Here is a 25,321-nt window from a genome sequence, read left to right on the forward strand (position 1 = left end):
ACCGTATGTTTTCAGTCGTACCAATGCATTCATAATAAATTATACATGGCAAAAATTGTAACAAATTTAAGCCTATACTGTAACACATTGACTACTAATCAGCGGTTATTGGATGGCAAACGCACAGTTATATCGACACTTGGTCACAGATGAAATCCGCTGTCGCCACATGGCTACTCTTTCCAAGTAACAGCGAGGAATCTTTATGTGCACTTCCCACATCCCACAAACAGAATAGCACACACAACGTCCTTTGATGGACCAGTCATGGATCATTGGTTGGGACGGGAAATAATCAAACAGGTCCACTGAGGAGGATCGAACCTTAAGCAAATGGAACCTCAGACAGACGTTCTTGTTACGTTATCCCGGTTATTAGGGGACAAGGAATTTTAGATGTAAAATCCGAAGGAAAAAAAAATTCGAACAGTAGAATACAACGTTTTTAATATTAACTTATTTTACTTTCATAACGTTATTCCTTGCGAAACATTTTCTGAGGTAGGTTACTAAAAATAAAAAGGGATGGATTTCCACGAAAAGCGGAAATTTACGTACGAATACGGTTGCACGTTACTAAATGAGTTCCCATTGAAAACCAGTTTAAGATCTATTGAACTACGAAAACGTAATATAATGTTCACTGTGCTTGGTTAGCTGATGCCTGTCACAAATGCATCTTAAGTGGGTAAGATGCCAGTACGATGTGTGTTTTTGACGATATCCTTCGAATATCCTACGGACATCGTTGAGTTTTTGGCCGATTTTGGGGCATCGTACGGTCGTCGGAAACTTAATGCGCAATTATAATTTTTTGAAGACCGTACAATTTTAAAAATCAGAAACCCACCGCAGACATATCGCAGGGGCACCTTGTGGCCTTGAGGTGACCTTGTGGTATCTGGAGACATCACAGGGAGGCCACACGATGCCCCTACGGTGTCGTGACAACGTACGGGCATCGTACGGTGGCCGTACGGTCAACTTACGATGCCCTTACGGTGTCCTTACGATTTGATGGTCCGAAAAAATGTGTCAGCCCGTAGGGTTCCCGTAAACACACCGTATCTAATGTGACCATGGCAAAGATTTTTGGGAGAACCCTACGATTCTTTCACGATGTCGCAGACGCCAGGACGCCGTACGGTTACCCTCCCACCGCACGGCGACCGGTGCATTTGTGACTGAGGCATGATGGAAAAGTTTGTTTTGTTTAACAACACCACTAGAACACATTGATTTATTAATCATCGGTTATTGGATGTTAAACATTTGGTAATTTTGACATATAGTCTTAGGGAAGAAACCCGGCAATTACATTTTTCCATTAGTTGCAAGGGATCATAACACGTCCTTTGATATATCAATCGTTACGATATCGTAAAACCGTCGTACGTTGTGACGTCACAACGACGCATGCCATAGCCTACGACGGTCTTACGATATCGTAGCGCTAAGATAGCTTCGAAAATCTGGGTCTGGTTGGAGCGAGAAATAGCCCCTGGGGCCCACCGTCGGGGATCGATCCTAGACCGACCGCGCATCAGGCGAGCGCTTTATCACTGAGCAACTCGACAGAGTAAACAAAATACGGAACCACTGGGTTTCCACTCCCCCCACCCCACCCCACCCCCATCCCAACCAGTGTCCATGTCCATAGGTCCTGTGAGCTTTTTCTCGTTCCAGCTAGTGCACCACAACTGGTCTATCAAAGGCCGTGATATGTGCTGGCCTACCTGTAGTCAAATGCACTCAACACATTTTATTTACGGTTATATGACGTCGAACTTATGGTTAAGGACCACACAGATATTGATGGAGGAAACCCGCTGTCGCCACTTAATGAGCTATTCTTTTCGATTAGCAGCAAGGGATCTTTTATATGCATAACAATGCACCATCACACAGACAGGATAGTATATACCACGGCCTTTGTTACATCAATTATGGAGCACTGACTGGGACGAGAAATAGCCCAATGGGCCCACCTACGGGAATCGATCCTCTAGGATCGATCGCGCATCAGCCGAGCGATGTACCACTGAACTTCGTCCCGCCCATGCATATATAAGAGTCCTTGAATTTTTGTTGCTAATGTCAGAATAAAAACACCACGTTTAATATTGAGTAGCCGAAGTTTAATTAATCAAAGTGATCAGGGTCGTGATCAAAGGACGTGCATGGTATGTGTTGTCCTGTTTGGGGAATAGTGCATAAAAATGAAGCGGGTTTCCTCTCTAAAACAATTTGTCAAAATTATCAAATGTTTGACATCCAATAGTCGATGATTAATAAAGAAATGTGCTCTAGTAATGACATTAAACACACAAACTAACACTATATAATCCGTACTATGAAATTTACTACAAGTAACTTATTTCGGATCCGATTGATTTGTACATTGGACACAAAAATAGTATTTGTTTGTTATTTCCAAAATACTTACCCTGTTATTCTTATGTCAAACCAAACTGAAATTATTTACAAAATAAATTTTTATAGAATGATGGGACGGACTATAACTCTACGTTGACCCGGAAGTCGATGATTTGGTACACTGCACCCAATTGACCAGTGACCTTGTTCGTGACGCAGTTCGCTAGCTAGTCAAAGGAAACTAGTTTGTTGTTTTTAGTATTAGAAGATATTATTTCGCTTTTCACAGAAGGTAATTAGATGATTTGTTCTTCATTTTTGAAAAATCTGTAATCTCGATGTTTCTTATTTGTATAAGTGTAGTGATCAAACTGAATAACAATCGTGACTACGTAAATATACGCATTATAAACAATCGATGATTGATTTGATTTGACACAATTTTGTTTATAATTTTATTATTACAATGTGACAATGTGTTGTATGTACATAGGCCTACTCGTGATACATTAACAAACGGTTGTGTTTGGTATAGCTGGTCACAAAATCAAAAGTACATTATTTGAGATGGAAAATCCTCATTTCCGGGTTCATTTTTCATTTCATTTCAAAAGAAATTTCGTAATGGCCCAAATTGCGCAATCCTATGTGACGAGGTGACAGGTCTGTTTCATCGCAGTTATAACATTACTTTACTTCAGCCAAGTCAAACAGGATAGTCCTTATTTTCCCCACTATTGGGGTATTGAATTAGCCATATCAACTGGGTATTGCATTAAACACTACAAACGACGTTTTATAAAACAAGTTGTTTTAAAAGATATTGTACATTATTATATAACTATCGCTAACCCTAACCTTAAACTAATTCTAACAAATATTTCTTTAAAATCGTTATGGGGAAAATAAGGAACTCATGCCAAGGTTTTAAATAACATTGAAAATGTATGTGTGTGTTTATGTTTGTGAGTGTTTTGTATGTCCGTGTGTGTGCAGGTGTGGTGCAGATGGTTACTGTTACTAGGAAACATAGTCACTTCGTACCCAAGTCATATCGTACCATCCATTTCGTACTATGCTGCCTGGTCATTTCGTACCCTAGTCATTTCGTACCATGGTCATTTCGTACCATTGCAAAAAGTCCATTTCGTACCCAAGTCATTTCGTACCCTAGTCATTTCGTACCATTCTGAAAAGTCATTTCGTACCCTAGTTATTTCGTACCCTAGTCATTTCGTACCCTAGTCATTTCATTCCAGTATATAGAAAACGAATTGACTATAGCATAAAAGCAGTGGGTTTTGTTTTAAAACTTTACTTTCACAGTTTGAAAATCAGAACACGTTATTGTGCAGCATATCGTTATTGATACCCATAATACCTGTCAACTGTTATTTCCATTTTACCTGACAAGAGCCGTATATGATATTTACTACTAACTGCCAACTTCGATTTTGTGTGAAATGGCTCCAGATAATTAGTCAAAAACAACAAAACAATATAATGGACCAACAAAATATTATTTATTTATAAGGTCTTCTTTTCAAACTTGCTTATTTGCATCTTATTTGTTTAAGAAATAAACAATAACAACCATTAAAACATTAACTACCTTACTGATTGCCAAATTAGCCAATTGCTAATGTTTATACAAAGTGGCAATAATTTTTAGTCTTTTGCTGATAAAATATCCCTTAAATTAACCACAAATTTGTAATTTAATGTTATTTTGTAAAAGACATTACTGGGGTGATTGTTATAAATTGTTATACCATGGTACGATATGACTTTCAGTTATGGTACGAAATAACCAAGTTACGACATGACTAGGGTACGAAATGACTTTTTGCAATGGTACGAAATGACCATGGTACGAAGTGACTAGCAACCGTTACTAGGTACCGCAGACCAAAACAAAATTTAAAACATTTTTTTTCTTCATGGTCATAGTTTCATTAAAACTGTTGCTCTTATTGAAAAAACATCACTATATTATCCAAATGAAGCAAATTAAGGTCATAGTAGCCTTGTACTTCTATGACCAAATATGGCCGACATGACGATCTTAATTGTCGTTTACGTCCACTTTTGTAAACCAAAACATAACAGAGAAATTTCCGTTGTAAGCTTATAGATGTTACAAGCAGTTATTAATGTTACATCTCTGAAAATTTCAAGTGAAAATATAAAGGGTTACTATTATTTCTGATAACATAGCATCCTTGGGGTAGGTTCGAAACCGTCCAAAATGACAAAACACACACAAAATCTTGGAATACGTAATTTAATGACATAATAATTTATGCAGATGTTACATCAGAATAACAATTTCAGTTCACATTTATTCATGCTTATACAATAATGTACATCCAGACCAATAATAAAAAGGAAAATGTAAAGGTTTAGATCGCAGATGGAAAGTGGATGCAAATGTTACATAAAAAATAAGCTTCGTTTCAAAATATTTAAAAAAAAAATATATATATATTTACCTAGACTCATAATAATATTGAATACTTGAAGATTTCAATAAAAGATGCAATAGAACTTATCATCTGTACCGGTCTTTTAACTCAAACCAGTAAAAATGTATCGCACAATGAATGCCAATGCTTGGCCAATATGTTTAATCAATTTCTTACTTAAATATTTACATACTTTACACCTTCAATGTCATTATTAGAAACAATGCAATGTAAGTAGCCATATTCCACCTTTGAAAGGAATGTCCTATCACTCACAAAATATCAGAAAGGTAAATTTCTATTTAGGAAAAATATCCCTAAAACATATTTTAGCAGCTGAAACACTGAAGGGATGAGACAGCAGTCACACGTGTGCTAAATAATTGACTAAATGCAGCTATGATTATTTTGGTTCAATAAAGTGCTGTATAAAGACAAATTCAAACAATGAATTATTATAAATATAACTACATGTATATACCACTTTGAATTATAATAAAAAAATTATGGCTAGATCTACCAAATTTAGCATCCATGAAAGAGTATTAGTCTAAATTTGACGATGAATTATTGTCACACACTTCATTTCTGTTCCAGGTTCTATCACAGTTGGAAACAGAAAACATAACAGCATCAAGCTTGAAGTATAATTGAATCTATTGAAAGTTGTCTCATAACCATAGTGTACTCTCCCACTTCGTTTCCATTTCAGGTTTCTCCATAGACGCACAGAGACTACGAATTTCCTGGAATAAAGACAAAATACCCATTATGACCATGACTATTTATCTTTTTGTTTCAAATATTGTAATTAGTTTGACATAATATTTGTAAATAGAAATATTCATTACATCAGATGTTTCATCTTCAAATGTTTTTTCTGTATGTAATTATTTTCACCTGTTCAAAAGGCTACCAATAGTGCCACCTCACATATGCCAATTTTAAGCAGAAACTTAATGTCCAGCAGAGTTCTTCAATAAAAAAAATATGATTACCAGCATTAATAGAATTAAATCGTGAGACATTATCTTTTTTCTTATTTATAAATAGACTGAGACTTCAATTGAGGATTTTATTGGAATGTGTACAACTATTTTGCACATAAATGTAGAGGTGCATATCTTAGATACGGTAACTGTGAGAGTAACATACACTGTCATAATTTAATATTAAGTGTATCTCTTAGATCAGAACGTGTCATTGTGGGATCATCTGTTAGTCCTTAGCTGATGTGGAAGTATTCTCAACTGTAATATTAATTAGAAGAAAAAAATATATATATTATTACAGAGAACATTTTGTTTTTAAAATTTTGATTAGTGGCAGTGCTATCAATTTAAGAATTGATTAGCAACTACTATTTAATGTTTTAGCATTGTATAGCTATATTTGAAACTATACAAATGTATATATATTTGATGCTATACAAATGTTCTCTGTATTAAATATACTAATCTCATCTACTTTACAGTTTAGTATCTTTTACAAATAATTAATTCTTTACCATTTTTAACAGTAATATTCACTGATGAAGTGATGAAAAAGTATAATTATACTTAGAATTTAATGTTACTTGGTTACCAAAAAATTTAAGGTTGTGTCACGATGTGAGAAGTTATGGTACCTGAAACATTTTCTTTAAAAAATGTATTTACAAATATAACAAACTTAAAAAGTACAATTTCTCTGTATTATACTTAATAATTTATTTCCATTGCATTAATACTATTCTTTTGTATAAAACTGAACCAGTCATATGCTAAACTCATTCAAATGATTTACATAAAAATAGATTTACATATCTATATTTGAATAGTTATATATTATCAAAATGTTTTTTAACATCAACATCAGTTATCAGAAACTGCTGAGTCATGATAAGCAAAACATTATTTTAAGTTATTTTGAATTCAGTATGCATTTCTTCTAAAAATAACGCTTCAGTATGATATATATTCTACCCAAAAAGTTAATAATGGGTGGATAAATAATGACAAAGCATCAAATACGTTTAATTTTATCAAAATGTGTCCCTGCTGTAAAGTTCTGTATTTTCGCTTTTGCAGGTCAGTGGGTCAGAGTTACGTCCCTTGAAATATTTTCGATGTCAAATTAAACTAACTTGTTGGGGTTTTAAAATTACAATTTTTTTTTTTTTTTTTATGCTGTTTTATTATAATACTATAGATATTTATCAATATCTCAGTGAAATCGCCCTTTTTGGGACAAAATAAAAAGTATTCACAGTTTCACTTGCCTCAAAAAAAGTATTTTTGTAGTCGTCCAAGTTCGGAAAGAGGATATACATCAATTGGAAGATGTGTACTTGTCATAACAACCAAAGAAACGTGCAAAATCGTCATCAAAACAAGTGTATTCTGGCCTCGAACATCACCACCAGTTGTGAACCAAACTCGTAGCATTTCGGAATATGGGCGCAGCTGCGCCCCTAGCGGCGGCTGCGGTCGCTACTGTTACGATCATGATGGTACAACCGGTATGGCAATGGTCGTACCACTTTTCAAAGAGGTATGGCATGGCCGTACCACTTTTTTGTGGGTGTGGGTTATATTTGTTGTATCTCTGAAAATGTCCTTCACAGGTGAATTTGAAAGGAGAATCTGGAAACCTCGAGCCATACCATTATTTTTTACACTTTGCCGTGCCTGGTGTATATGTGTGCACGTGTGTGTGTGTGTAGTCATGTGTCACTGGATGTATCACTATATGTAGCTCTTTTAAAACAAAAATTTAAATTATCAGTTTTAGCAAATTTGTATGTCTAACCGACACCAATAGTGTTTTCCCTAGCTTGTTTTAGCATGGTGCAGCACCATGCCTCAATAGTCTAGCGCCATCTTGGCTTAATCAGCACCATGTGTCAAGACACCAATAGAGTGTTTTTCTAGCTTGTTTTAGCACGGTGCAGCACCATGCCTCAATAGTCTAGCGCCATCTTGGCTAATCTCGCCCCGGACATGTGTCAAGACAGCCCAATAGTGTTTTCCCTAGCTTGTTTTAGCACGGTGCAGCACCATGCCTCAGTAGTCTAGCACCATCTTGACTGTTCAGCACCATGTGTCAAGATACCAATAGTGTTTTCCCTAGCTTGTTTTAGCACGGTGCAGCACCATGCCTCAGTAGTCTAGCACCATCTTGGCTTAATCAGCACCATGCTGCAGCCCTGAGATTAAACAAGCCTTTTTCACTAATTAATTCTAAAATTGCCTTTATAAAACACCCAAAAAGGTATTATTAATTAATAAAATATGCCTTTTATGTCTTTTGCCATTCATTTATTAAAGCAAGCACATAAATTAAATTAATGTTTATTTCAATTAATTTTTGTGTATTTTTAATGAAAAACAAGTGCCCCGAAAATTGTGAAAATGCCCCAAAAGTGTTTGGTCTACCAGTACCATGCTTTGTCAAATTTTTAGGGAAATCACTACAAATTGTCTATTAAACTTTTAAAAAATTGCAGAAATTGTCAGTTATTTTCTAAAAAAATGTCAATTATTAGGCTAAATGAAATTATTTTGCCAAACTAAAATAAAATTCACCAACTGCTTTCAAAATTGGCGAATTTGGCGAGTGCCAGAGCTAGTGCTGTCTCAGAAACTTGTGTAGTGAATTGCGACGCAGTGCTAAACACAGTGTTCTCTGTTAATGGGAAAACTTTTTTTTCAGCTGATTTGTGCTTTGAGTAGAGTGCAGCTAAGATGGCAGCTTATCCAAGTGCCCCTCCTCCGTCCTACGACCAGGCAGCAGTCGGTTACACAAACCCACAGGAAGCCGGTTACAAAAACCCACAGGCAGCAGCTTACGCAAACCAACCGTTTGCCGAACAGGGCTACAAGCAAGATCCAGGTCAGTTTAATGAATGTATATACAGTGTGAAACCTCTCAAAACCACTCTCTTTTTTTTTGACGGTCCCTTTTTAAAAATCGGTACATAATTTAACCTCTAAACCAGATCATACCTCTTAAAACCGGACATTTTTCTTGGTCCTGAGGGTGTATGGTTTAGAGGGGTTTCACTGTATATAACACATACTATACACGTAATAGATAACCTCTCAAAAACATTTTACGGTCCCTTTTTAATAATCGGTACATAATTTAACCTCTAAACCAGATCATACCTCTTAAAACCGGACATTTTTCTTGGTCCTGAGGGTGTATGGTTTAGAGGGGTTTCACTGTATATAACACATACTATACACGTAATAGATAACCTCTCAAAAACATTTTACGGTCCCTTTTTAATAATCGGTACATAATTTAACCTCTAAACCAGATCATACCTCTTAAAACCGGACATTTTTCTTGGTCCTGAGGGTGTATGGTTTAGAGGGGTTTCACTGTATATAACACATACTATACACGTAATAGATAACTCGACAGTTTGGCAAACATGGCTACAAGCAGGATGCAGATCCGTTTAATGAATATATAATATTTCAGGGCTTGAAATTAAGCATTTTGTTATCTACAGCAATTTTTAAATGTGTTTGCTGCCGGCAAAATGCTCAGTTGTAGCCTACCAATATTTTTATACATTATTTATTTAATATATATATATATCTATGAAGGCCTATAAGTATATACTTTATATGTCACTACTACCAGTGTAGATACAAAATATATATATATATACCACTTTACAAGTTACAGGTACTAAACTTTTATCCTTGATCCACCATTTCATGGGAAGGGGTGGGGGATATTAATACCAAATTTTGCTGTATGTAATTGTTGAAAGGTCCGTTATTCGCCACTTCAGATAGTCATGCATTTTAATACAAGTTTGTAATAACAATTTTCATTTAATTTAGTATTTGTCAATATGTATGTATATTCTGCAAAAACATCAGCAAAACACAAACAACAACATGGTTTTCATGATGTGGATTTATGATTTGAATTTTACACGTGTCATTTCAGCTTATCCACCCCCACAGCCAGCAATGCCACAACCATACACCCAAGGTTACGCCCCACCTTTTGTAGCGGGCGCTGCCCCTCCTGCTCAAGTGCCAATGGAAGAGCCAGGAGTGCAAGAGCCGGCCTTCAAAAGCAATTCATTTTCCGATAAAGCTGTCAGGCGATCATTTATCAAAAAGGTATTTTTTGTTTTCCGATAAAGCTGGTAGGTTGTCTACTTATATCAAGTTTTTTTTTTTAATATTCCGTTAAAGCTTTCAGGCGATCATTTATCAAAAAGGTATTTTTTCATTTTCCGATATAGCTGTTAGGTTGTCTACTTTTATCAAACATTTATTTTTTAATTTTGTGTTAAAGCTGTCAGGTGATCATTTATTAAAAAGGTATTTTTTTGTTTTCCGCTAAAGCTGTCAGGTGATCATTTATTAAAAAGGTATTTTTTTGTTTTCCGCTAAAGCTGTCAGGCGATCATTTATTAAAAAGGTATTTTTTTGTTTTCCGCTAAAGCTGTCAGGCGATCATTTATTAAAAAGGTATTTTTTTGTTTTCCGCTAAAGCTGTCAGGCGATCATTTATTAAAAAGGTATTTTTTTGTTTTCCGCTAAAGCTGTCAGGCGATCATTTATTAAAAAGGTATTTTTTTGTTTTCCGCTAAAGCTGTCAGGCGATCATTTATTAAAAAGGTATTTTTTTGTTTTCCGCTAAAGCTGTCAGGTGATCATTTATTAAAAAGATTTTTTTTTGTTTTCCACTAAAGCTGTTAGATTGTCTACTTTTCTAAAAAAAAATATTTAACTTATCTGTTAAAGCTGGGAGGCTATCTTTTATAACAAATTTTTTTATTAACATTCCGTTAAAGCTGAGAGATGATCGTTTATCAAAAAAGTATTTTTTCATTTTCCGATTAAGCTGAGGGGTCAAATTTTATCAAAAAGGTAATTTTTTCATTTTCCAATAAAGTGTTAGGCAGTTTTTTTTCACAAAGTTAATATTTTCATTTTCCAATAAAGTGTTAGGCTGTCTTTATTCACAAAGTTAATATTTTCATTTTCCAATAAAGTGTTATAGGCAGTCTTTAAATTATTCACAAAGTTAATATTTTCATTTTCCAATGAAGTGTTATAGGCTGTCTTTATTCACAAAGTTAATATTTTCATTTTCCAATAAAGTGTTATAGGCAGTCTTTATTCACAAACTTAATATTTTCATTTTCCAGTAAAGTGTTATAGGCAGTCTTTATTCACAATGTTAATATTTTCATTTTCCAATAAAGCGTTATAGGCAGTCTTTATTCACAATGTTAATATTTTCATTTTCCAATAAAGTGTTATAGGCAGTCTTTATTCACAAAGTTAATATTTTCATTTTCCAATAAAGTGTTATAGGCAGTCTTTATTCAGAAAGATGGGAATGGAATTACCAAATGTTTGACATCCAGTACTCAATGAAAGAAAGATGTTTTATTTAATGATGCACTCAGCACATTTTATTTACAGTTATATGGTGTCAGACATATGGTTAAGGACCACACACATATTGAGAGGAAACTCGCTGTCGTCACTTCAAGGGCTACTCTTTTCAATTAGCAGCAAGGGTTCTCTTATATGCACCATCCACAGACAGGGTAGTACATACCACAGCCTTTGATATACCAGTCGTGGTGCACTGGCTGGAACGAGAAATAGCCCAATGGGCCCATTGATGGGTATTGATCCCAGACCGACCGCACATCGAGCGAGCGCTTTGCCACTGGGCTACGTCTACACCCCTCCCCTCCCCCGTAGCCAATGAGGGCCTCTGAGAAGATAGCTTTTGCTAACTGAGTTACTCCAACTAAATAAAGAATTTATTATTATTATTATTATTATTATTATAATGATTATAATCAATTTCTTTTCTACTTAACCTGACTTCAAAGAGTGGAATTATCCCATAGGGATATTACTCTGGTCCAAACATCCCAACAGCAAAGGTTTTCTCCATTAGTATGTGCTCTAGTGGTGTCGTTAAACAAAACCAACTTTCAAGTTCTGTCTTTGCCTTCCAGGTCTACTTGATCCTTATGCTGCAGCTTCTTGTCACGGTCGGCTTCATTTGTCTCTTCATGTTCATGTAAGTATTTTCATTGGCCTCGGTGGTGTCGTGGTTTTAATGACTCAATGAGTTGGTGTAAGACCACTAAACCGATTTCTCTCTCAATCACAACTAACCGCTAACTCACTGTTCTGGGCAGACAGCCTAGACGGTCCATCAATGTATAAACCAGTCTCGGTGGTGTCATGGTTGAGCCATCGACATAAGGCTAATAGGTACTGGGTTCGCAGCCCGGTTCACTACACCGATTTCTCTCTCAATCACAACTAAGAACTAACCACTGACCACTAACTCACTGTCCTGGACAGACAGCCCAGACAGTCCATCAATGTATAAACCAGTCTCGGTGGTGTCATGGTTGAGCCATCGACATAAGGCTAATAGGTACTGGGTTCGCAGCCCGGTTCACTACACCGATTTCTCTCTCAATCACAACTAAGAACTAACCACTGACCACTAACTCACTGTCCTGGACAGACAGCCCAGACAGTCCATCAATGTATAAACCAGTCTCGGTGGTGTCATGATTTCTCTCTCAATCACAACTAAGAACTAACCACTGACCACTAACTCACTGTCCTGGACACACAGCCCAGACAGTCCATCAATGTATAAACCGGTCTCGGTGGTGTCATGATTTCTCTCTCAATCACAACTAACCACTAACCACTAACTCACTGTCCTGGACACACAGCCCAGACAGTCCATCAATGTATAAACCAGTCTCGGTGGTGTCATGACTTCTCTCTCATTAACAACTAACAACTAACCCTCTGTCCTGAACAGACAGCCCAAGTAGCTGAGGTGTGTGCCCAGGACAGCGTGCTTGAACCTTAATTGGATATAAGCATGGAAAATAAGTATGAATGGAAATGTGAGCATTTTGTCTTTCTTAAACATTTGTTGGGCCCAGTGGTAAAGCACTTGCTTGATGCGCAGTTGGGCTAGGATCGATTCCCATTGGTGGGCCCAGTGGGCTATTTTTCATTCCAGCCATTTCAGGGGTTAAGCTCCCCCCCCCCCCACCCCCCATCCAATAAATCAATGTGTTCAAATGAACTTGTTAACCAAAACAAAACTTTTTCAAACAGTAAAATAAATTTTTAGTCATGTTTATTTGCAGCAGGAGTCGTTTAGGAAAACAAACATTGCCATTGGGGGGCTAAAAATTGATGTTGGTGGGTCATTTCACAGTCGGGATCCATAACTGGTTCAACAAAGGCCATGGTTTGTGCTATCCTGCGCAAATAAAAGATCCCTTGCTGCTAATTGGAAGAGTAGCCCATGTAGTGGCGACAGCGGGTTTCCTCTCAAAATCTGTGTGGTCCTTAACCATATGTCTGACGCCATATAACCGTAAATAAAATGTGTTGAGTGCGTTGTTAAATAAAACACTTCTTTCTTTCTTTCACAGTCGGTGATAAATTCTGAATTTCGAGCCCTGTAGTATAGGTATATGAAAGCATAGAATCTGAAGCCAAATGTTTGTCTTATTGTTTTAATGAATGAACAGAGCAGTAAATAGAATACAGTGAAACCTCCAGAAACTGGACCCTCAGTCAAATGGAATTCCCTCAAAACTGGACATTTTTCACTGTGCTGTTTTAAACATAGCAAAGAACTGAACCTCTTTATACCTGATACCCCTTAAAACTGGACGTTTTACTTGATTCCAAGGGTGTCCGGTTTAGAAAGGTTTCACTGTACATTTTTTCTCTGCCTTCAGCATAATTGGTATATTAAAGGTCGTGGTATGTGCTATCCTGGGTGTGGGATGGTGCTTATATCAAAAAGATCCCTTGTTACTAATGGAAAAATGTAGCGGCTTTCCTCTCTTAGATTATGTTACTAATAGCCGATGATTAATACATCACTATGCTCTAGTGGTGTCATTAAACAAAACAAACGTTTTTTTGATCCCATGAGTGTCTGGTTTAAAAGGGTTTTACTGTACATTTCTTCTCTGCCTTCTGCATGATTTGTATATTAAAAGCCATGGTATGTGCTATCCTATCCGTGGGATGGTGCTTGAAAAAGATCCCTTGTTACTAATGGGGAAAATATAGCTGGTTTCCTCTTTAAGATATGTAAAAATTACCATATATTTGACATCCGATTAAAGGAACACACCCTAGTTACGGCTAGTTGTTAACCATTACGGCGTTGTTTTTCGCTATTAAACCCATTTTTTCACAAATAAAATTGCACTTTACTTACCGTTTATTATTTAGAATATACATTTCCATTCACCTGAAGTGTGTTTTGGTAATCCTTGTTTTTGTAATACCACAAAATGCATTTTTCGTATTTCATAAATCGCATGCACGTCTGAGAAAAAACCGTTGAGCAGACAAGGTCTAATCTATTTTTAGAGGGGATATTTCCATTTCAGTGTCACAGACGTTGGTATATCACGTGACCGTTATCATTTTGGTTCAGTTTGTTTTCTCGTGCACGGTTCGCGCAATCAACATCCGATTTGTTGTTGGTCATTTGTGAGATTTTTCTTCACAGTTCGTGAACATTTTCAGTAACAATAAAGTTCAGACAAGTAAGTGTCTCAATACAAAACGTTACAAACCTTTACGATATCTGGATAGGGGATACAACCAGGACAGAACAGTTGGAACATGTCCAGGAGAGGTGAAAGAAATGCACCCCAAGTCTGTGAAATTTGTTGTGACGTAGGCATTGTTGTGCATTGTTGTGCTTCGAGCGACATCTACCGGTGACATCAGAATACTAACTTTCAAAATTATTTCAAGCAATTGGGACATGGGGATTCCCATGGTATTTATCGATATAAAACCTGCTTTTTCACTCCATTTGATAAAAACGTGATCTAAGTGTGTTACAGGTTTGTAGATTAACCAAATTATAATTTATTTTCGCTGGATGGAACTAGGGTGTGCGGCTTTAATTATTAATAAATGAATGAATGTTACTAATGGGGAAAATATAGCTGGTTTCCTCTTTAAGATTAATTAATAAATGAATGAATGTGTTCTAATGGTGTCATAAAACAAACTTTACCTTTATGTTCAATGTATTATGTTATTGTTTAAGAATTAAGATTTGTGCTTTGTTTTGTAGAAGGCCAAAGCAAACTTTAACTTTATGTTCATTGTATTATATTATTATTTCATTTCAACTTATATTCGTGCTTATATCCAATTACGGTTCAAGCATGTTGTCTTGGGCATATACCTCAGCTATCTTGGCTGTCTGTCCAGGACAGTGGGTTAGTCGTTAGTTGGTTAGTGATTAGTGAGAGAGAAGAGGGTGTAGTGGCCTTACACCTACCCATTGAGCCCGTAAGATCTTGCTCTGGGTTGGAGCCGGTACCGATCTGCGAACCCAATACCTACCAGCCTGTAGTATGATGGCTTAACCACTGCACCACTGTGTCACCGGGGCCGGTTTGTAGAAGGCCAAAGCAAACTTTAACTATATAGTTTTATTCAGTGTATTATGTTATATAATTTTAAGAATTAAGATTTCTGCTTTTGTTTTGTAGAAGGCCAAAATAAACTTTAACTATATAATTTTATTCATTGTATTATGTTATTATTTAAGAATTAAGATTTGTGTTTTGTTTTGTAGAAAACCGCTGAAACACTGGATACAGCGAGATGGCTCCTGGCTCTACTATGTGTCGCTGTATGTATCGTGTTGATTACAACTGATTCAATTTCATAACATGTAATACTGTAAATCAGAAAATAGTTGAGTCCAAATTTCTCAAAATGTGCTTTAAAACGGTATTGTAATCAGCGCCCTTGAATTGTGCTAAAAAGTTTGTTTGATTACTTTTAACACAAAATGCCTACAGTATTAACATTTTGAGAAATTTGGACTAGACTAAAATGTGTTTTGTTTCTTTTGGGTTTTTTTAGACTAAAATGTAAGTGAATTTAGCGATGTCATACAAGAAGCTAATATTTCATGATGCTAAATTTAAATGAGACATACAACAGACTGTTCTGAAAAACGTTTGTGCGATTATTTTGTCTGTGATTAACTGAAGGCACAACAATGGATACCTGCTATTGATTAAACCAAAGGATAGCAAACAACAATAGTTAGTTAGCATTACTGCAGTTTTCTACTAAATTCAAGATGTCTGTAAGCTGCGTAACATCACGATTCGTCGAAAACTTTATTTCAGCTGATCCTACAATTTAAGCTTATTCTTTTTTTAGTTTCTGATATGTCACGTATTTGGATTTCACTAAATTTTAAAATGGCTAATATTTTATGATTTACAGTAATTAATGAAACAACTTAATCGGGGGGTTGGGAGGGGGAGGGAGTCTGTCCCAGCCAGTGGCACTCAACAATTGAGCAAATTGTATTTTAATTTGGCGAATTGTTTTTATTGTAATGAATGTAATGGAAATTTAATTATATTGTAATGTTAATGCTTCAGTCTGTGTTATTATTACCAGTGTTGTTTTATTTCAGTGGCACATTTTTTGTGACCTACTTTGTCCTTGTCTGCATTCCAAGTGTTCGGTAAGTTGAAGGTTTATTTCTCTGGGGTTTTTTTTTTATGTGGGAATATTTAAGTTAAAGTTGCCGCATAAACATAAGTGTGATATGCATGGATATTTGCACACTTTTGATGATTTGATTGACATTAAATAGTCTGGACTGACCACACTCCTAACTGAGGCCGCATAACACTATAAAGATTTTCATTTTAACTTATGTTCGTGTTTGTATCCGATTAAGGTTCAAGCACGCTGTCCTGGGCACACATTTCAGCTATCTGGGCTGTCTGCCCAGGACAGTCGGTTAGTTGTTAGTTGGTTAGTGGTTAGTGAGAGAGAAGAGAGTGTAGTGGTCTTACACGTACCCATTGAGCCCTCAAGAACTCGCTCTGGGTTGGAGCCGGTACTGAGCTGTGAACCCTGTACCTACCAGCCTGTAGTCCTATGGCTTAACCACTGCGCCACTGAGGCCGGTACTGTAAGGAAGTTTAGCTCCATGAGAAGTGGGGTTTAAAATGTGTGCACACACTTTTGTAAATAGTACAAGTGTTATTTAATTGAGCTGGGTGCTATTGAAATTTTCGGGTTTTGGTATCAGCATTTGGGATAATTTAGCTTGGTATTGGTATGGTATTCGGTATTGACACAATACCTATATCTGTACTGGTATTGAGCAGTATTTTTCGTATATATATACCCGTGTGTGTGTGTGTGTGTGTATATATATATATATATATATATATATATATATATATATATATATATATATATTTATCATATAATATCTTACATTTTCAGTGCAATCAAAGTATGTGATATTTTTCAGATCACATACTTTAACAATTTGATAACTTTGCAAATTAGATGTAAATTAATGGAGTTCACAGCACTAGGTTTATTGACATTTAAGCAAACGCACATGGGCGACACTCAATAATTGTTGCATGCATTCAGTCATCAAATAAAAACATTTCACAGGGGTTCAAAAAATTTCAAAAAAATTACTTGCCATAGGGCAAGTGCCAGTCAGCTATTCACTTGCCCTATATATTTTTCCACTTGCCCATACTTCTTAAGGTAACCAATTGTGTTACTCCAATTTAATTTAATACAGTGCTTAATAGTGTAATTTGAAAGTAATTGGTTCATTTGCACAAATAAAGAATTTTGCCATTAGGTTACAACACTTACCCAGGAAGTACTAAATGTATATGTCTGTCCAGTAATATCAACTGTCTTCTTTATTTGTTGATTTAAACTTTATTTTTTTAAATAGTGTCCATTTGTTGATTTAAAGTTTGTTATTTGTTTGGTAGTGTCCACTTGTTCATCTAAATATAATTATTGTGTTGATGTATGCCTTAGTGACCACTTGTATGGGCGTAGATGTTATGAAATCCCTTTCCACTCGTGAGCCATTCTTTTATGGCTGGCATTAGTTCAAAAATGTTCAGGGATTTTGGCCCATGTGTCATTATTGTGTATATATTATTTATTTATTTTTTGCTCCAAAACACTTCTCTGAGGTGTTTTTACCCTGTTCATAGCTGAGAAAAGTCTCTCACAAACAGTCGTAGCTGGGCTCAAAGTAAACATGAGCTCTTACTTTGGAAATGTTTTTAAATAGTGCAGGCTTGGTAAACAACAGCCGGAGAGGGGATGTACATCGATTGCAGCCTTGTATTTTTAACTTAACTATTAATAAAGCAGAAACAATGAATATATTCATGTATGCTTAGAGGGCATCGCACCATCACGATTATGACGTAGGAGTAATGAAATCTAACTTGTCACGATTATTACGTAGGGCTAATGAAAAATAACTTCACCTACACGAATGTAGATTTAAATTTATAAACTACTGAAAAAAACATTAAGTATGTTCTGCTACAAGGTTTATTATATCTAAACTAAAATGTCTTGCAACTTTTATAAGAATACAGTTCATAATATGTATGCTCTTGTCACAGGGATCCTATAATACCCGTAACTGAATAAAACACGATTATCCAAATATCTCTTCTAACTGTATATCTATTAGATCTCTCTGTATCGGGCAGTCCAATACCCGAGTGGCTCGGCTCTAGGTATAATCAGAGATAAGATCTTATATAAATATATATGTATATAGCACGTTTAGTTCACTAGAAAACACAACAAAACACAATACACTTTGGAATCTGTATTAACACTACACTGACAAATGTACTTGCCGCAGTAGTTAATTAACAACAACAATATAATAACAACCCAGAACTAATCACTTAATTAGTTAATCACTAGGTGTCTAGTTTACACAATATTATAATCACTTCACTGTGACACAAACACCCACACGTATTATAATTGAGAAACGCTGCCAGGGAAACTTAATTAATAAAGGAATTACAACTCTATTCCTAACTGGTTAATTTTTAATTAACCTTTAACTACTCATTCAGTAACCTTGTAATACAGAATTAATACTGGTACCTATCACAATAAAGACAATAACCTACAGTTTACCTACATGTAGGTCCTCTAGGATGACTGGCTAAGCTTTAATAATTTTAGAACAGTGAAGCCTACAATTTACTTCGTCAGATTACCGGAGACACTGTCTAAATAATATTGGTATAATACAGTATTAAAATATTTAAAGTCACATCAATCACATCAAGGTTATACAACAGAGCAGAAAAATATATTTACCACGTCCGGACTGAACTTATATAGATCGTTCAGTGGACGACGTCCGTTTCCCCTGGATACTTCCAGTGTTTCTCCCCGATATATCTAAAATCCTATCTATTTATTCAAAAATCTCAGCGACAGCGAATATCGCCTGGGGGCACAACGCGGTACCTCACCTATCATGTCATATTCCCACAACTCCCAGAGACGGTATTTTTTCTTAGATGGTCAGACTTACTGTCGCCTAGTTCGCCAGAAACCACGGTCGTAAAACTGCACTACCTGAGTTATTACGTAACTACTGGCCACATGGCCTCCACATCTGGTCTAAGTGTGTATTAGAGGGTACGGTCGCGCGGATGTATTACGTAACCAAGTGCACACGGCCCTCTAAAACAATTAACATCGCCACAGGTGAAAAGATAAGAGCATGTTCCGTCACAGCTCTGTTCAAGCGAACTCGGAAATTATAAACTTGCTTTACGTCCCCGTTCTTTTGCAAAGAGCAGATTCTGGAACCACGTTAATGTCTAATTTAATTTGAATATGACAATTTTAAACTGTATCCCACCTCATTTACCATGTTTGCAAGGATTAAACATTATGATTGTACACACAAGGCATGTATACTTTATTTTTATATAAGCTGTAAAGCGTATTGAACGCTATTTCTCTGAAGATCATCAAACCGATTATTTGTATGAATTCAGTCGAACGTTCAGTTGCTGAAATTACCGATCTTAGTCGATAGTAGAACGGGAATAACTCTAAAGTTGTTATCGAACTTTTCAACACATTGTTTTCCGTTTTGGTGTGTCAACACATTGGCAAGAGTTCCAATCGTTCCAGCATTTAGGGTTAGGGTTAGTTCTCTTCAGAGCTATATAAATACTTGTACGATCGGAACTCTTTCCAAAGGTTTTACCAAGATTTGTAACAAAATTTTAAAAATGTTTTAGGTGTTACATTAGTCACTTGGCATCGGGCATATGCAGTTAACATAATTACTTGCCCAGCATAGAAATTCCACTTGGCACGGGCGTCGGGCGATGGGATTTTTGAACCCCTGATTTCAATAGCAATTTTACACTGAAAGCTGTCCAGCGTTCAGAAAAAAAAAAACCCGTTAGGCCCTAGTTTATTTTGATGTAAGGACATCCAAAATGACGTCATTTCCATTCAAAAATACACCGCGCCACATATTCTTACGTCATTTGAATATCACGTAATGGCTGACTGGAATTAAAGTTGAGTGTACAGTTTACAAAAACACATTATATTAAGCTTGAGATTATATGATAAAGAGATTATTACACTCACGTTTTTCAGTATCGTCAATATCATATATTAGGAATAAAAATAATGTATTATGCTCGCCAGAGGCTCGCATAATACAATTTTTATTCCTAATATACGATATTGACGATACTGAAAAACACTCAGGTAATAATCTACATGTATATATATACAGTCAGACCTCATTACAACGACCGTCGTTACTATGACATTTACACCATCCAACACAAATTGTCGGGAACAAACGTACATCAGTGTTATTCTGTTCATTACACCAGAATTCACACCTTCCGACACTGACCGAGCAAAATAGGAACAAATGTGCATCCGACTTCAAAAACCACCTCTTTACGACGACATTACTTAATCACAGATACCATAGCACGTTGGCAGTACACACACAACCACTTAGATTCCTTGATCTTGTAGTGAGCCGACTGTGTCACATGCTGTCTGAGCTACCGGTGTCTGCGAAATCTGTAGACATGTATTGCTTTTGCAAATAAGCCTTTTGTTAACCAATTAACGAAACAGGTACCAATCGCAAATGTCTTTAACCAAGCAATGCTTAGACTGATGGTGAATGCACCTTGTTTAATATATTTAATGATGTTTTTTAAAAACATATTTATTGTATGTATGTGTATTTGTTGTTTTTAAATAATAATTGCAATGCATTAATTATTTAAATGCTATTCAGTCATCGGTTAATATTAATTAGTATTTTTTGTTGCGTTATTTTGGCAATAGAGATAATTCATAACAATTTGATACACCGGCAATTTCGATATAACGACAAAGTGACCGAGGGATAAACATGGTCGTTGCAACGAGATCTGACTGTGTATGTATGTGTGTATATATATATATATATACACACATACATACACAGTCAGATCTCTACTATATATATATATACACATACATACACAGTCAGATCTCTACTATATATATATACACATACATACACAGTCAGATCTCTACTATATATATATACACATACATACACAGTCAGATCTCTACTATATATATATACACATACATACACAGTCAGATCTCTACTATATATATATATATACACATACATACACAGTCAGATCTCTACTATATATATATACACATACATACACAGTCAGATCTCTACTATATATATATACACATACATACACAGTCAGATCTCTACTATATATATATACACACACATACACAGTCAGATCTCTACTATATATATATACACACACATACACAGTCAGATCTCTACTATATATATATACACACACATACACAGTCAGATCTCTACTATATATATATACACACACATACACAGTCAGATCTCTACTATATATATATACACACACATACACAGTCAGATCTCTACTATATATATATATACACACACATACACAGTCAGATCTCTACTATATATATATACACACACACACATACACACACACACAGTAAATTCTGGTTTAATTTTAGGGTTAGATTTTGTAGGAGACCATAATGTTCATATTTCGTAATTAATTTTGTTCAGATGAAAATTTTACAGTGGAGTTTCTGTGTTAAATTTTCTCCACCAGGGAGCTACATGTATTGTTGGTGTTTTTGGAGGATATGTACATGTACACATTTTAGTGTCAGTTCGTTGAAAATACGATATCTTCTTGCCCGCCAGTTTGTTGACGGTGCAGGACGGGATGTAGCCCAGTGGTAAAGCACTCGCTTGATGCGTTGTCAATCTAGGATGACCTTTGGGCTCTAAGTATACATGTACTTTATCATCTACCTTTCTTAGTTGGTCCCAAGTCCAGCCACTGGCCTTGCCAGAGATTTGGTTTGCGATGATGGACTTGCCTGAACCTTGAAATGATATAGACATGTAACTACAGCTTAAGTTTAAGCCTAAGTCTTCTGTCCCAAACCTAACCACCTGCTAGCCTTGCAAGAGATTTAGTTTAGGATGGATGTATCTGAACCTTCAAAAGATCTACATGTAGACACATAAATAGCATTTAAGTCAAGTCTCAGTTGGTAAGAAATAACTAGATGGACAAAATCAGAGAACAAGTGATATATGTTTTTCTTAAGATAGGTGAAACAGCTTAATGTTTTAACATGGACTCGATATTCAGAGTAAACATTTTAGCAAATAGAGCAATGTTTAAGATTGTTGTAGATGGTTTTAGAGTCTGCCAAAGAGAATTAATTTATTTAAATATTTGTTTTTTGTTTTAAAGCCGAAAGACGCCTGGAAATTACATCTGCCTTGCAGTTTTTGTAAGTAAAAGTGACAGTTTATTTTACGCACTGGATTTGTTTTTAAGTTATATCATAAATATTGACCTTATAGTTTACTATTAGTTTTGTTAGTTCAAGCAGTGAACATCATATTACGTTTTGTTCGTTCAAGCACGGTGAACATCATATTACGTTTTGTTCGTTCAAGCACAGTGAACATCATATTACGTTTTGTTCGTTCAAGCACAGTGAACATCATATTACGTTTTGTTCGTTCAAGCACAGTGAACATCATATTACGTCTTGTTCGTTCAAGCACAGTGAACATCATATTACGTCTTGTTCGTTCAAACACAGTGAACACCATATTACGTCTTGTTCGTTCAAGCACAGTGAACATCATATTACGTCTTGTTTGTTCAAGCACGGTGAACATCATATATTACGTTTTCTTAGTTCAAGCACGGTGAACATCATATATTACGTTTTCTTAGTTCAAGCACGGTGAACATCATATATTACGTTTTCTTAGTTCAAGCACAGTGAACATCATATATTACGTTTTGTTCGTTCAAGCACGGTGAACATGATATTACGTTTTGTTCGTTCAAGCACAGTGAACATCATATTACGTTTTGTTCGTTCAAGCACAGTGAACATCATATTACGTTTTGTTCGTTCAAGCACAGTGAACATATTACGTTTTGTTAGTTCAAGCACAGTGAACATCATATTACGTTTTGTTAGTTCAAGCACAGTGAACATCATATTACGTTTTGTTCGTTCAAGCACAGTGAACATCATATTACGTCTTGTTCGTTCAAGCACAGTGAACATCATATTACGTTTTGTTAGTTCAAGCACAGTGAACATCATATATTACGGTTTGTTAGTTCATTAGATGGTTAAACTTGGATTTTAATGGGAACTCATTTAGTAACATGACTACAGTTTTGTTTGTTCATTAGACGGTTAAACTTGGATTTTAATGGGAACTCGTTTAGTAACATGACTACAGTTTTGTTTGTTCATTAGACTGTTAAACTTGGTTTTTAATGGGAACTCCTTTAGTAACATGACTACAGTTTTGTTTGTTCATTAGACGGTTAAACTTGGTTTTTAATGGGAACTCGTTTAGTAACATGACTACAGTTTTGTTTGTTCAGTAGACGGTTAAACTTGGTTTTTAATGGGAACTCATTTAGTAACATGACTACAGTTTTGTTTAATTTTAATTCTAGACTCTTGCCTTCTCCTTCGTGACTGGGAACATTGCCAGGTAAGTAATCATAACTAACCTATTGTAATTTATTTCTTAACCCTTTCCCCTATATTAAAATTAAAAGGAATTAAACAGGCGCCTAGGAACTGGTATCAGGCCAGGAGCCTGAGGATGAAAGTGCATGGGCTTTTTTTGTCCTACTCCATATAATGGTAGGGCGGGACGCAATCTGATTAAAATTAGCTCTACTGGTCTACTAGTAGATCTAACAGCATTGTGTGGACTATATCGGGCGAGACTATTTATGCAATAAGCGAACTTGTTGGTCAGGGGGAAAGGTGCAGTATTAAACTCTGGATTGTGTACTAGTATAAACATATTTTATGGCTATACCATCACGGTTTTTTTTCATCTTGAAACTAAACTATAAAATTTTATATTGCAATTAGTTTCCGGCATACTTCGTAATTCACCTGAATCATGTCGTATACCATCGGCATAATCCTGAATGTTTTGAAATTCTTTTCAAATCACAGGCATGATTTTGCAAGTAAGGTTTTGATTGGTCAACTGGACATGAGCTCCAACGGGCTGCTGTTAGATCCACATGTAAATTGTGGGAGCTAATTTTAGTTAGATTGGGGAGGACGTAGCCCAGTGGTAAAGCGTTTGCTTGATGCGCGGTCCGTCTAGGATCGATCGCCAAGAGTGGACCCATTGTTTTATTTCTCTTTCCAGCCAGTGCACATCAAAGGCCATGGTATGTGTTATCCTGTCTATGGGATGGTGCATATAAAGGATCCTCTGTTGCTAATCGAAAACAGAGTAGCCCATGAAGTGGCGACAGTGGGTTTCCTCTCTCATTATCTGTGTGGTCTGACATCATAAATAAAATGTGTTGAGTGCATTGTTAAATAAAACATTTCCTTCCTTCCTTCCAGCCAGTGCTCCATGACTGGTGTATCAAAGGCTGTGCTATATACTATCCTGTCTCAGGGCTTCTAGAATTTTTATAAAATCCACTAGCCATGGGATCAATGATTTTAGAAATTTACTAGCCACGATTAAAAATTCACTAGCCCTACTTTACTTAAGGTTAATACAATTTTACTAAATACTAGGAATAATCAAATATGTTACCTGAAGAGGGAGATAGATAGAGCTTAGAAAGACTAACAATGGGGGGATGGTTGGGTGTGGGCAGGATATTCATATTTACAAAATACACTTAACTCCAACAGTTGACCCAAAAAATTCACTAGCCGTCGGGCATGGCAATAGTAGTTATTTACTAGCCCAACACTGAATATTACTAGCCATGGGAGTGTGGCTACCACAATCTAGAAGCCCTGTGTCTGTGGGATGGTGCATATAAACGATTCCTTGCTACTAATTGAAAATTGTAGTGGATTTTCTCTCTAAGACTACATGTCAAAAATTACTGAATAGTTGACATTCAATAGCAGATGATTAATAAATCAATGTGCTCTAGTGGTGTTGTTAAACAAAACAAA

The 25,321-nt window shown here is 35.9% G+C and overlaps 1 protein-coding gene across 5 annotated transcripts in view; it reads left to right on the top strand.

Annotated features, from left to right (window-relative positions):
• Nucleotides 1-2,562: 2,562 nt before the first annotated feature.
• The window catches only part of LOC121385174 (protein lifeguard 2-like), a 43,700-nt gene continuing 20,941 nt past the window's right edge, over nucleotides 2,563-25,321 (top strand). For 4 of the 5 annotated variants that reach the window (XR_005959499.1, XM_041515731.1, XM_041515733.1 and 1 more), the window contains exons 1-8: nucleotides 2,563-2,668; nucleotides 8,535-8,714; nucleotides 9,792-9,970; nucleotides 11,839-11,903; nucleotides 15,489-15,545; nucleotides 16,350-16,400; nucleotides 22,585-22,624; nucleotides 23,827-23,864. Coding sequence is in view for 4 of the 5 variants with exons in the window: in XM_041515731.1 (XP_041371665.1) it covers nucleotides 8,567-8,714; nucleotides 9,792-9,970; nucleotides 11,839-11,903; nucleotides 15,489-15,545; nucleotides 16,350-16,400; nucleotides 22,585-22,624; nucleotides 23,827-23,864 (578 nt within the window). In the remaining variant the exon portion in view is untranslated. Of the gene's footprint in view, nucleotides 2,669-8,534; nucleotides 8,715-9,791; nucleotides 9,971-10,040; nucleotides 10,072-11,838; nucleotides 11,904-15,488; nucleotides 15,546-16,349; nucleotides 16,401-22,584; nucleotides 22,625-23,826; nucleotides 23,865-25,321 lie in introns of those variants that run through there. The other variant, XM_041515735.1, reaches the window with a different exon arrangement.

This window comes from Gigantopelta aegis, chromosome 11 (assembly GCF_016097555.1).
Source record: "Gigantopelta aegis isolate Gae_Host chromosome 11, Gae_host_genome, whole genome shotgun sequence".
Classification (NCBI taxonomy): domain Eukaryota; kingdom Metazoa; phylum Mollusca; class Gastropoda; order Neomphalida; family Peltospiridae; genus Gigantopelta; species Gigantopelta aegis.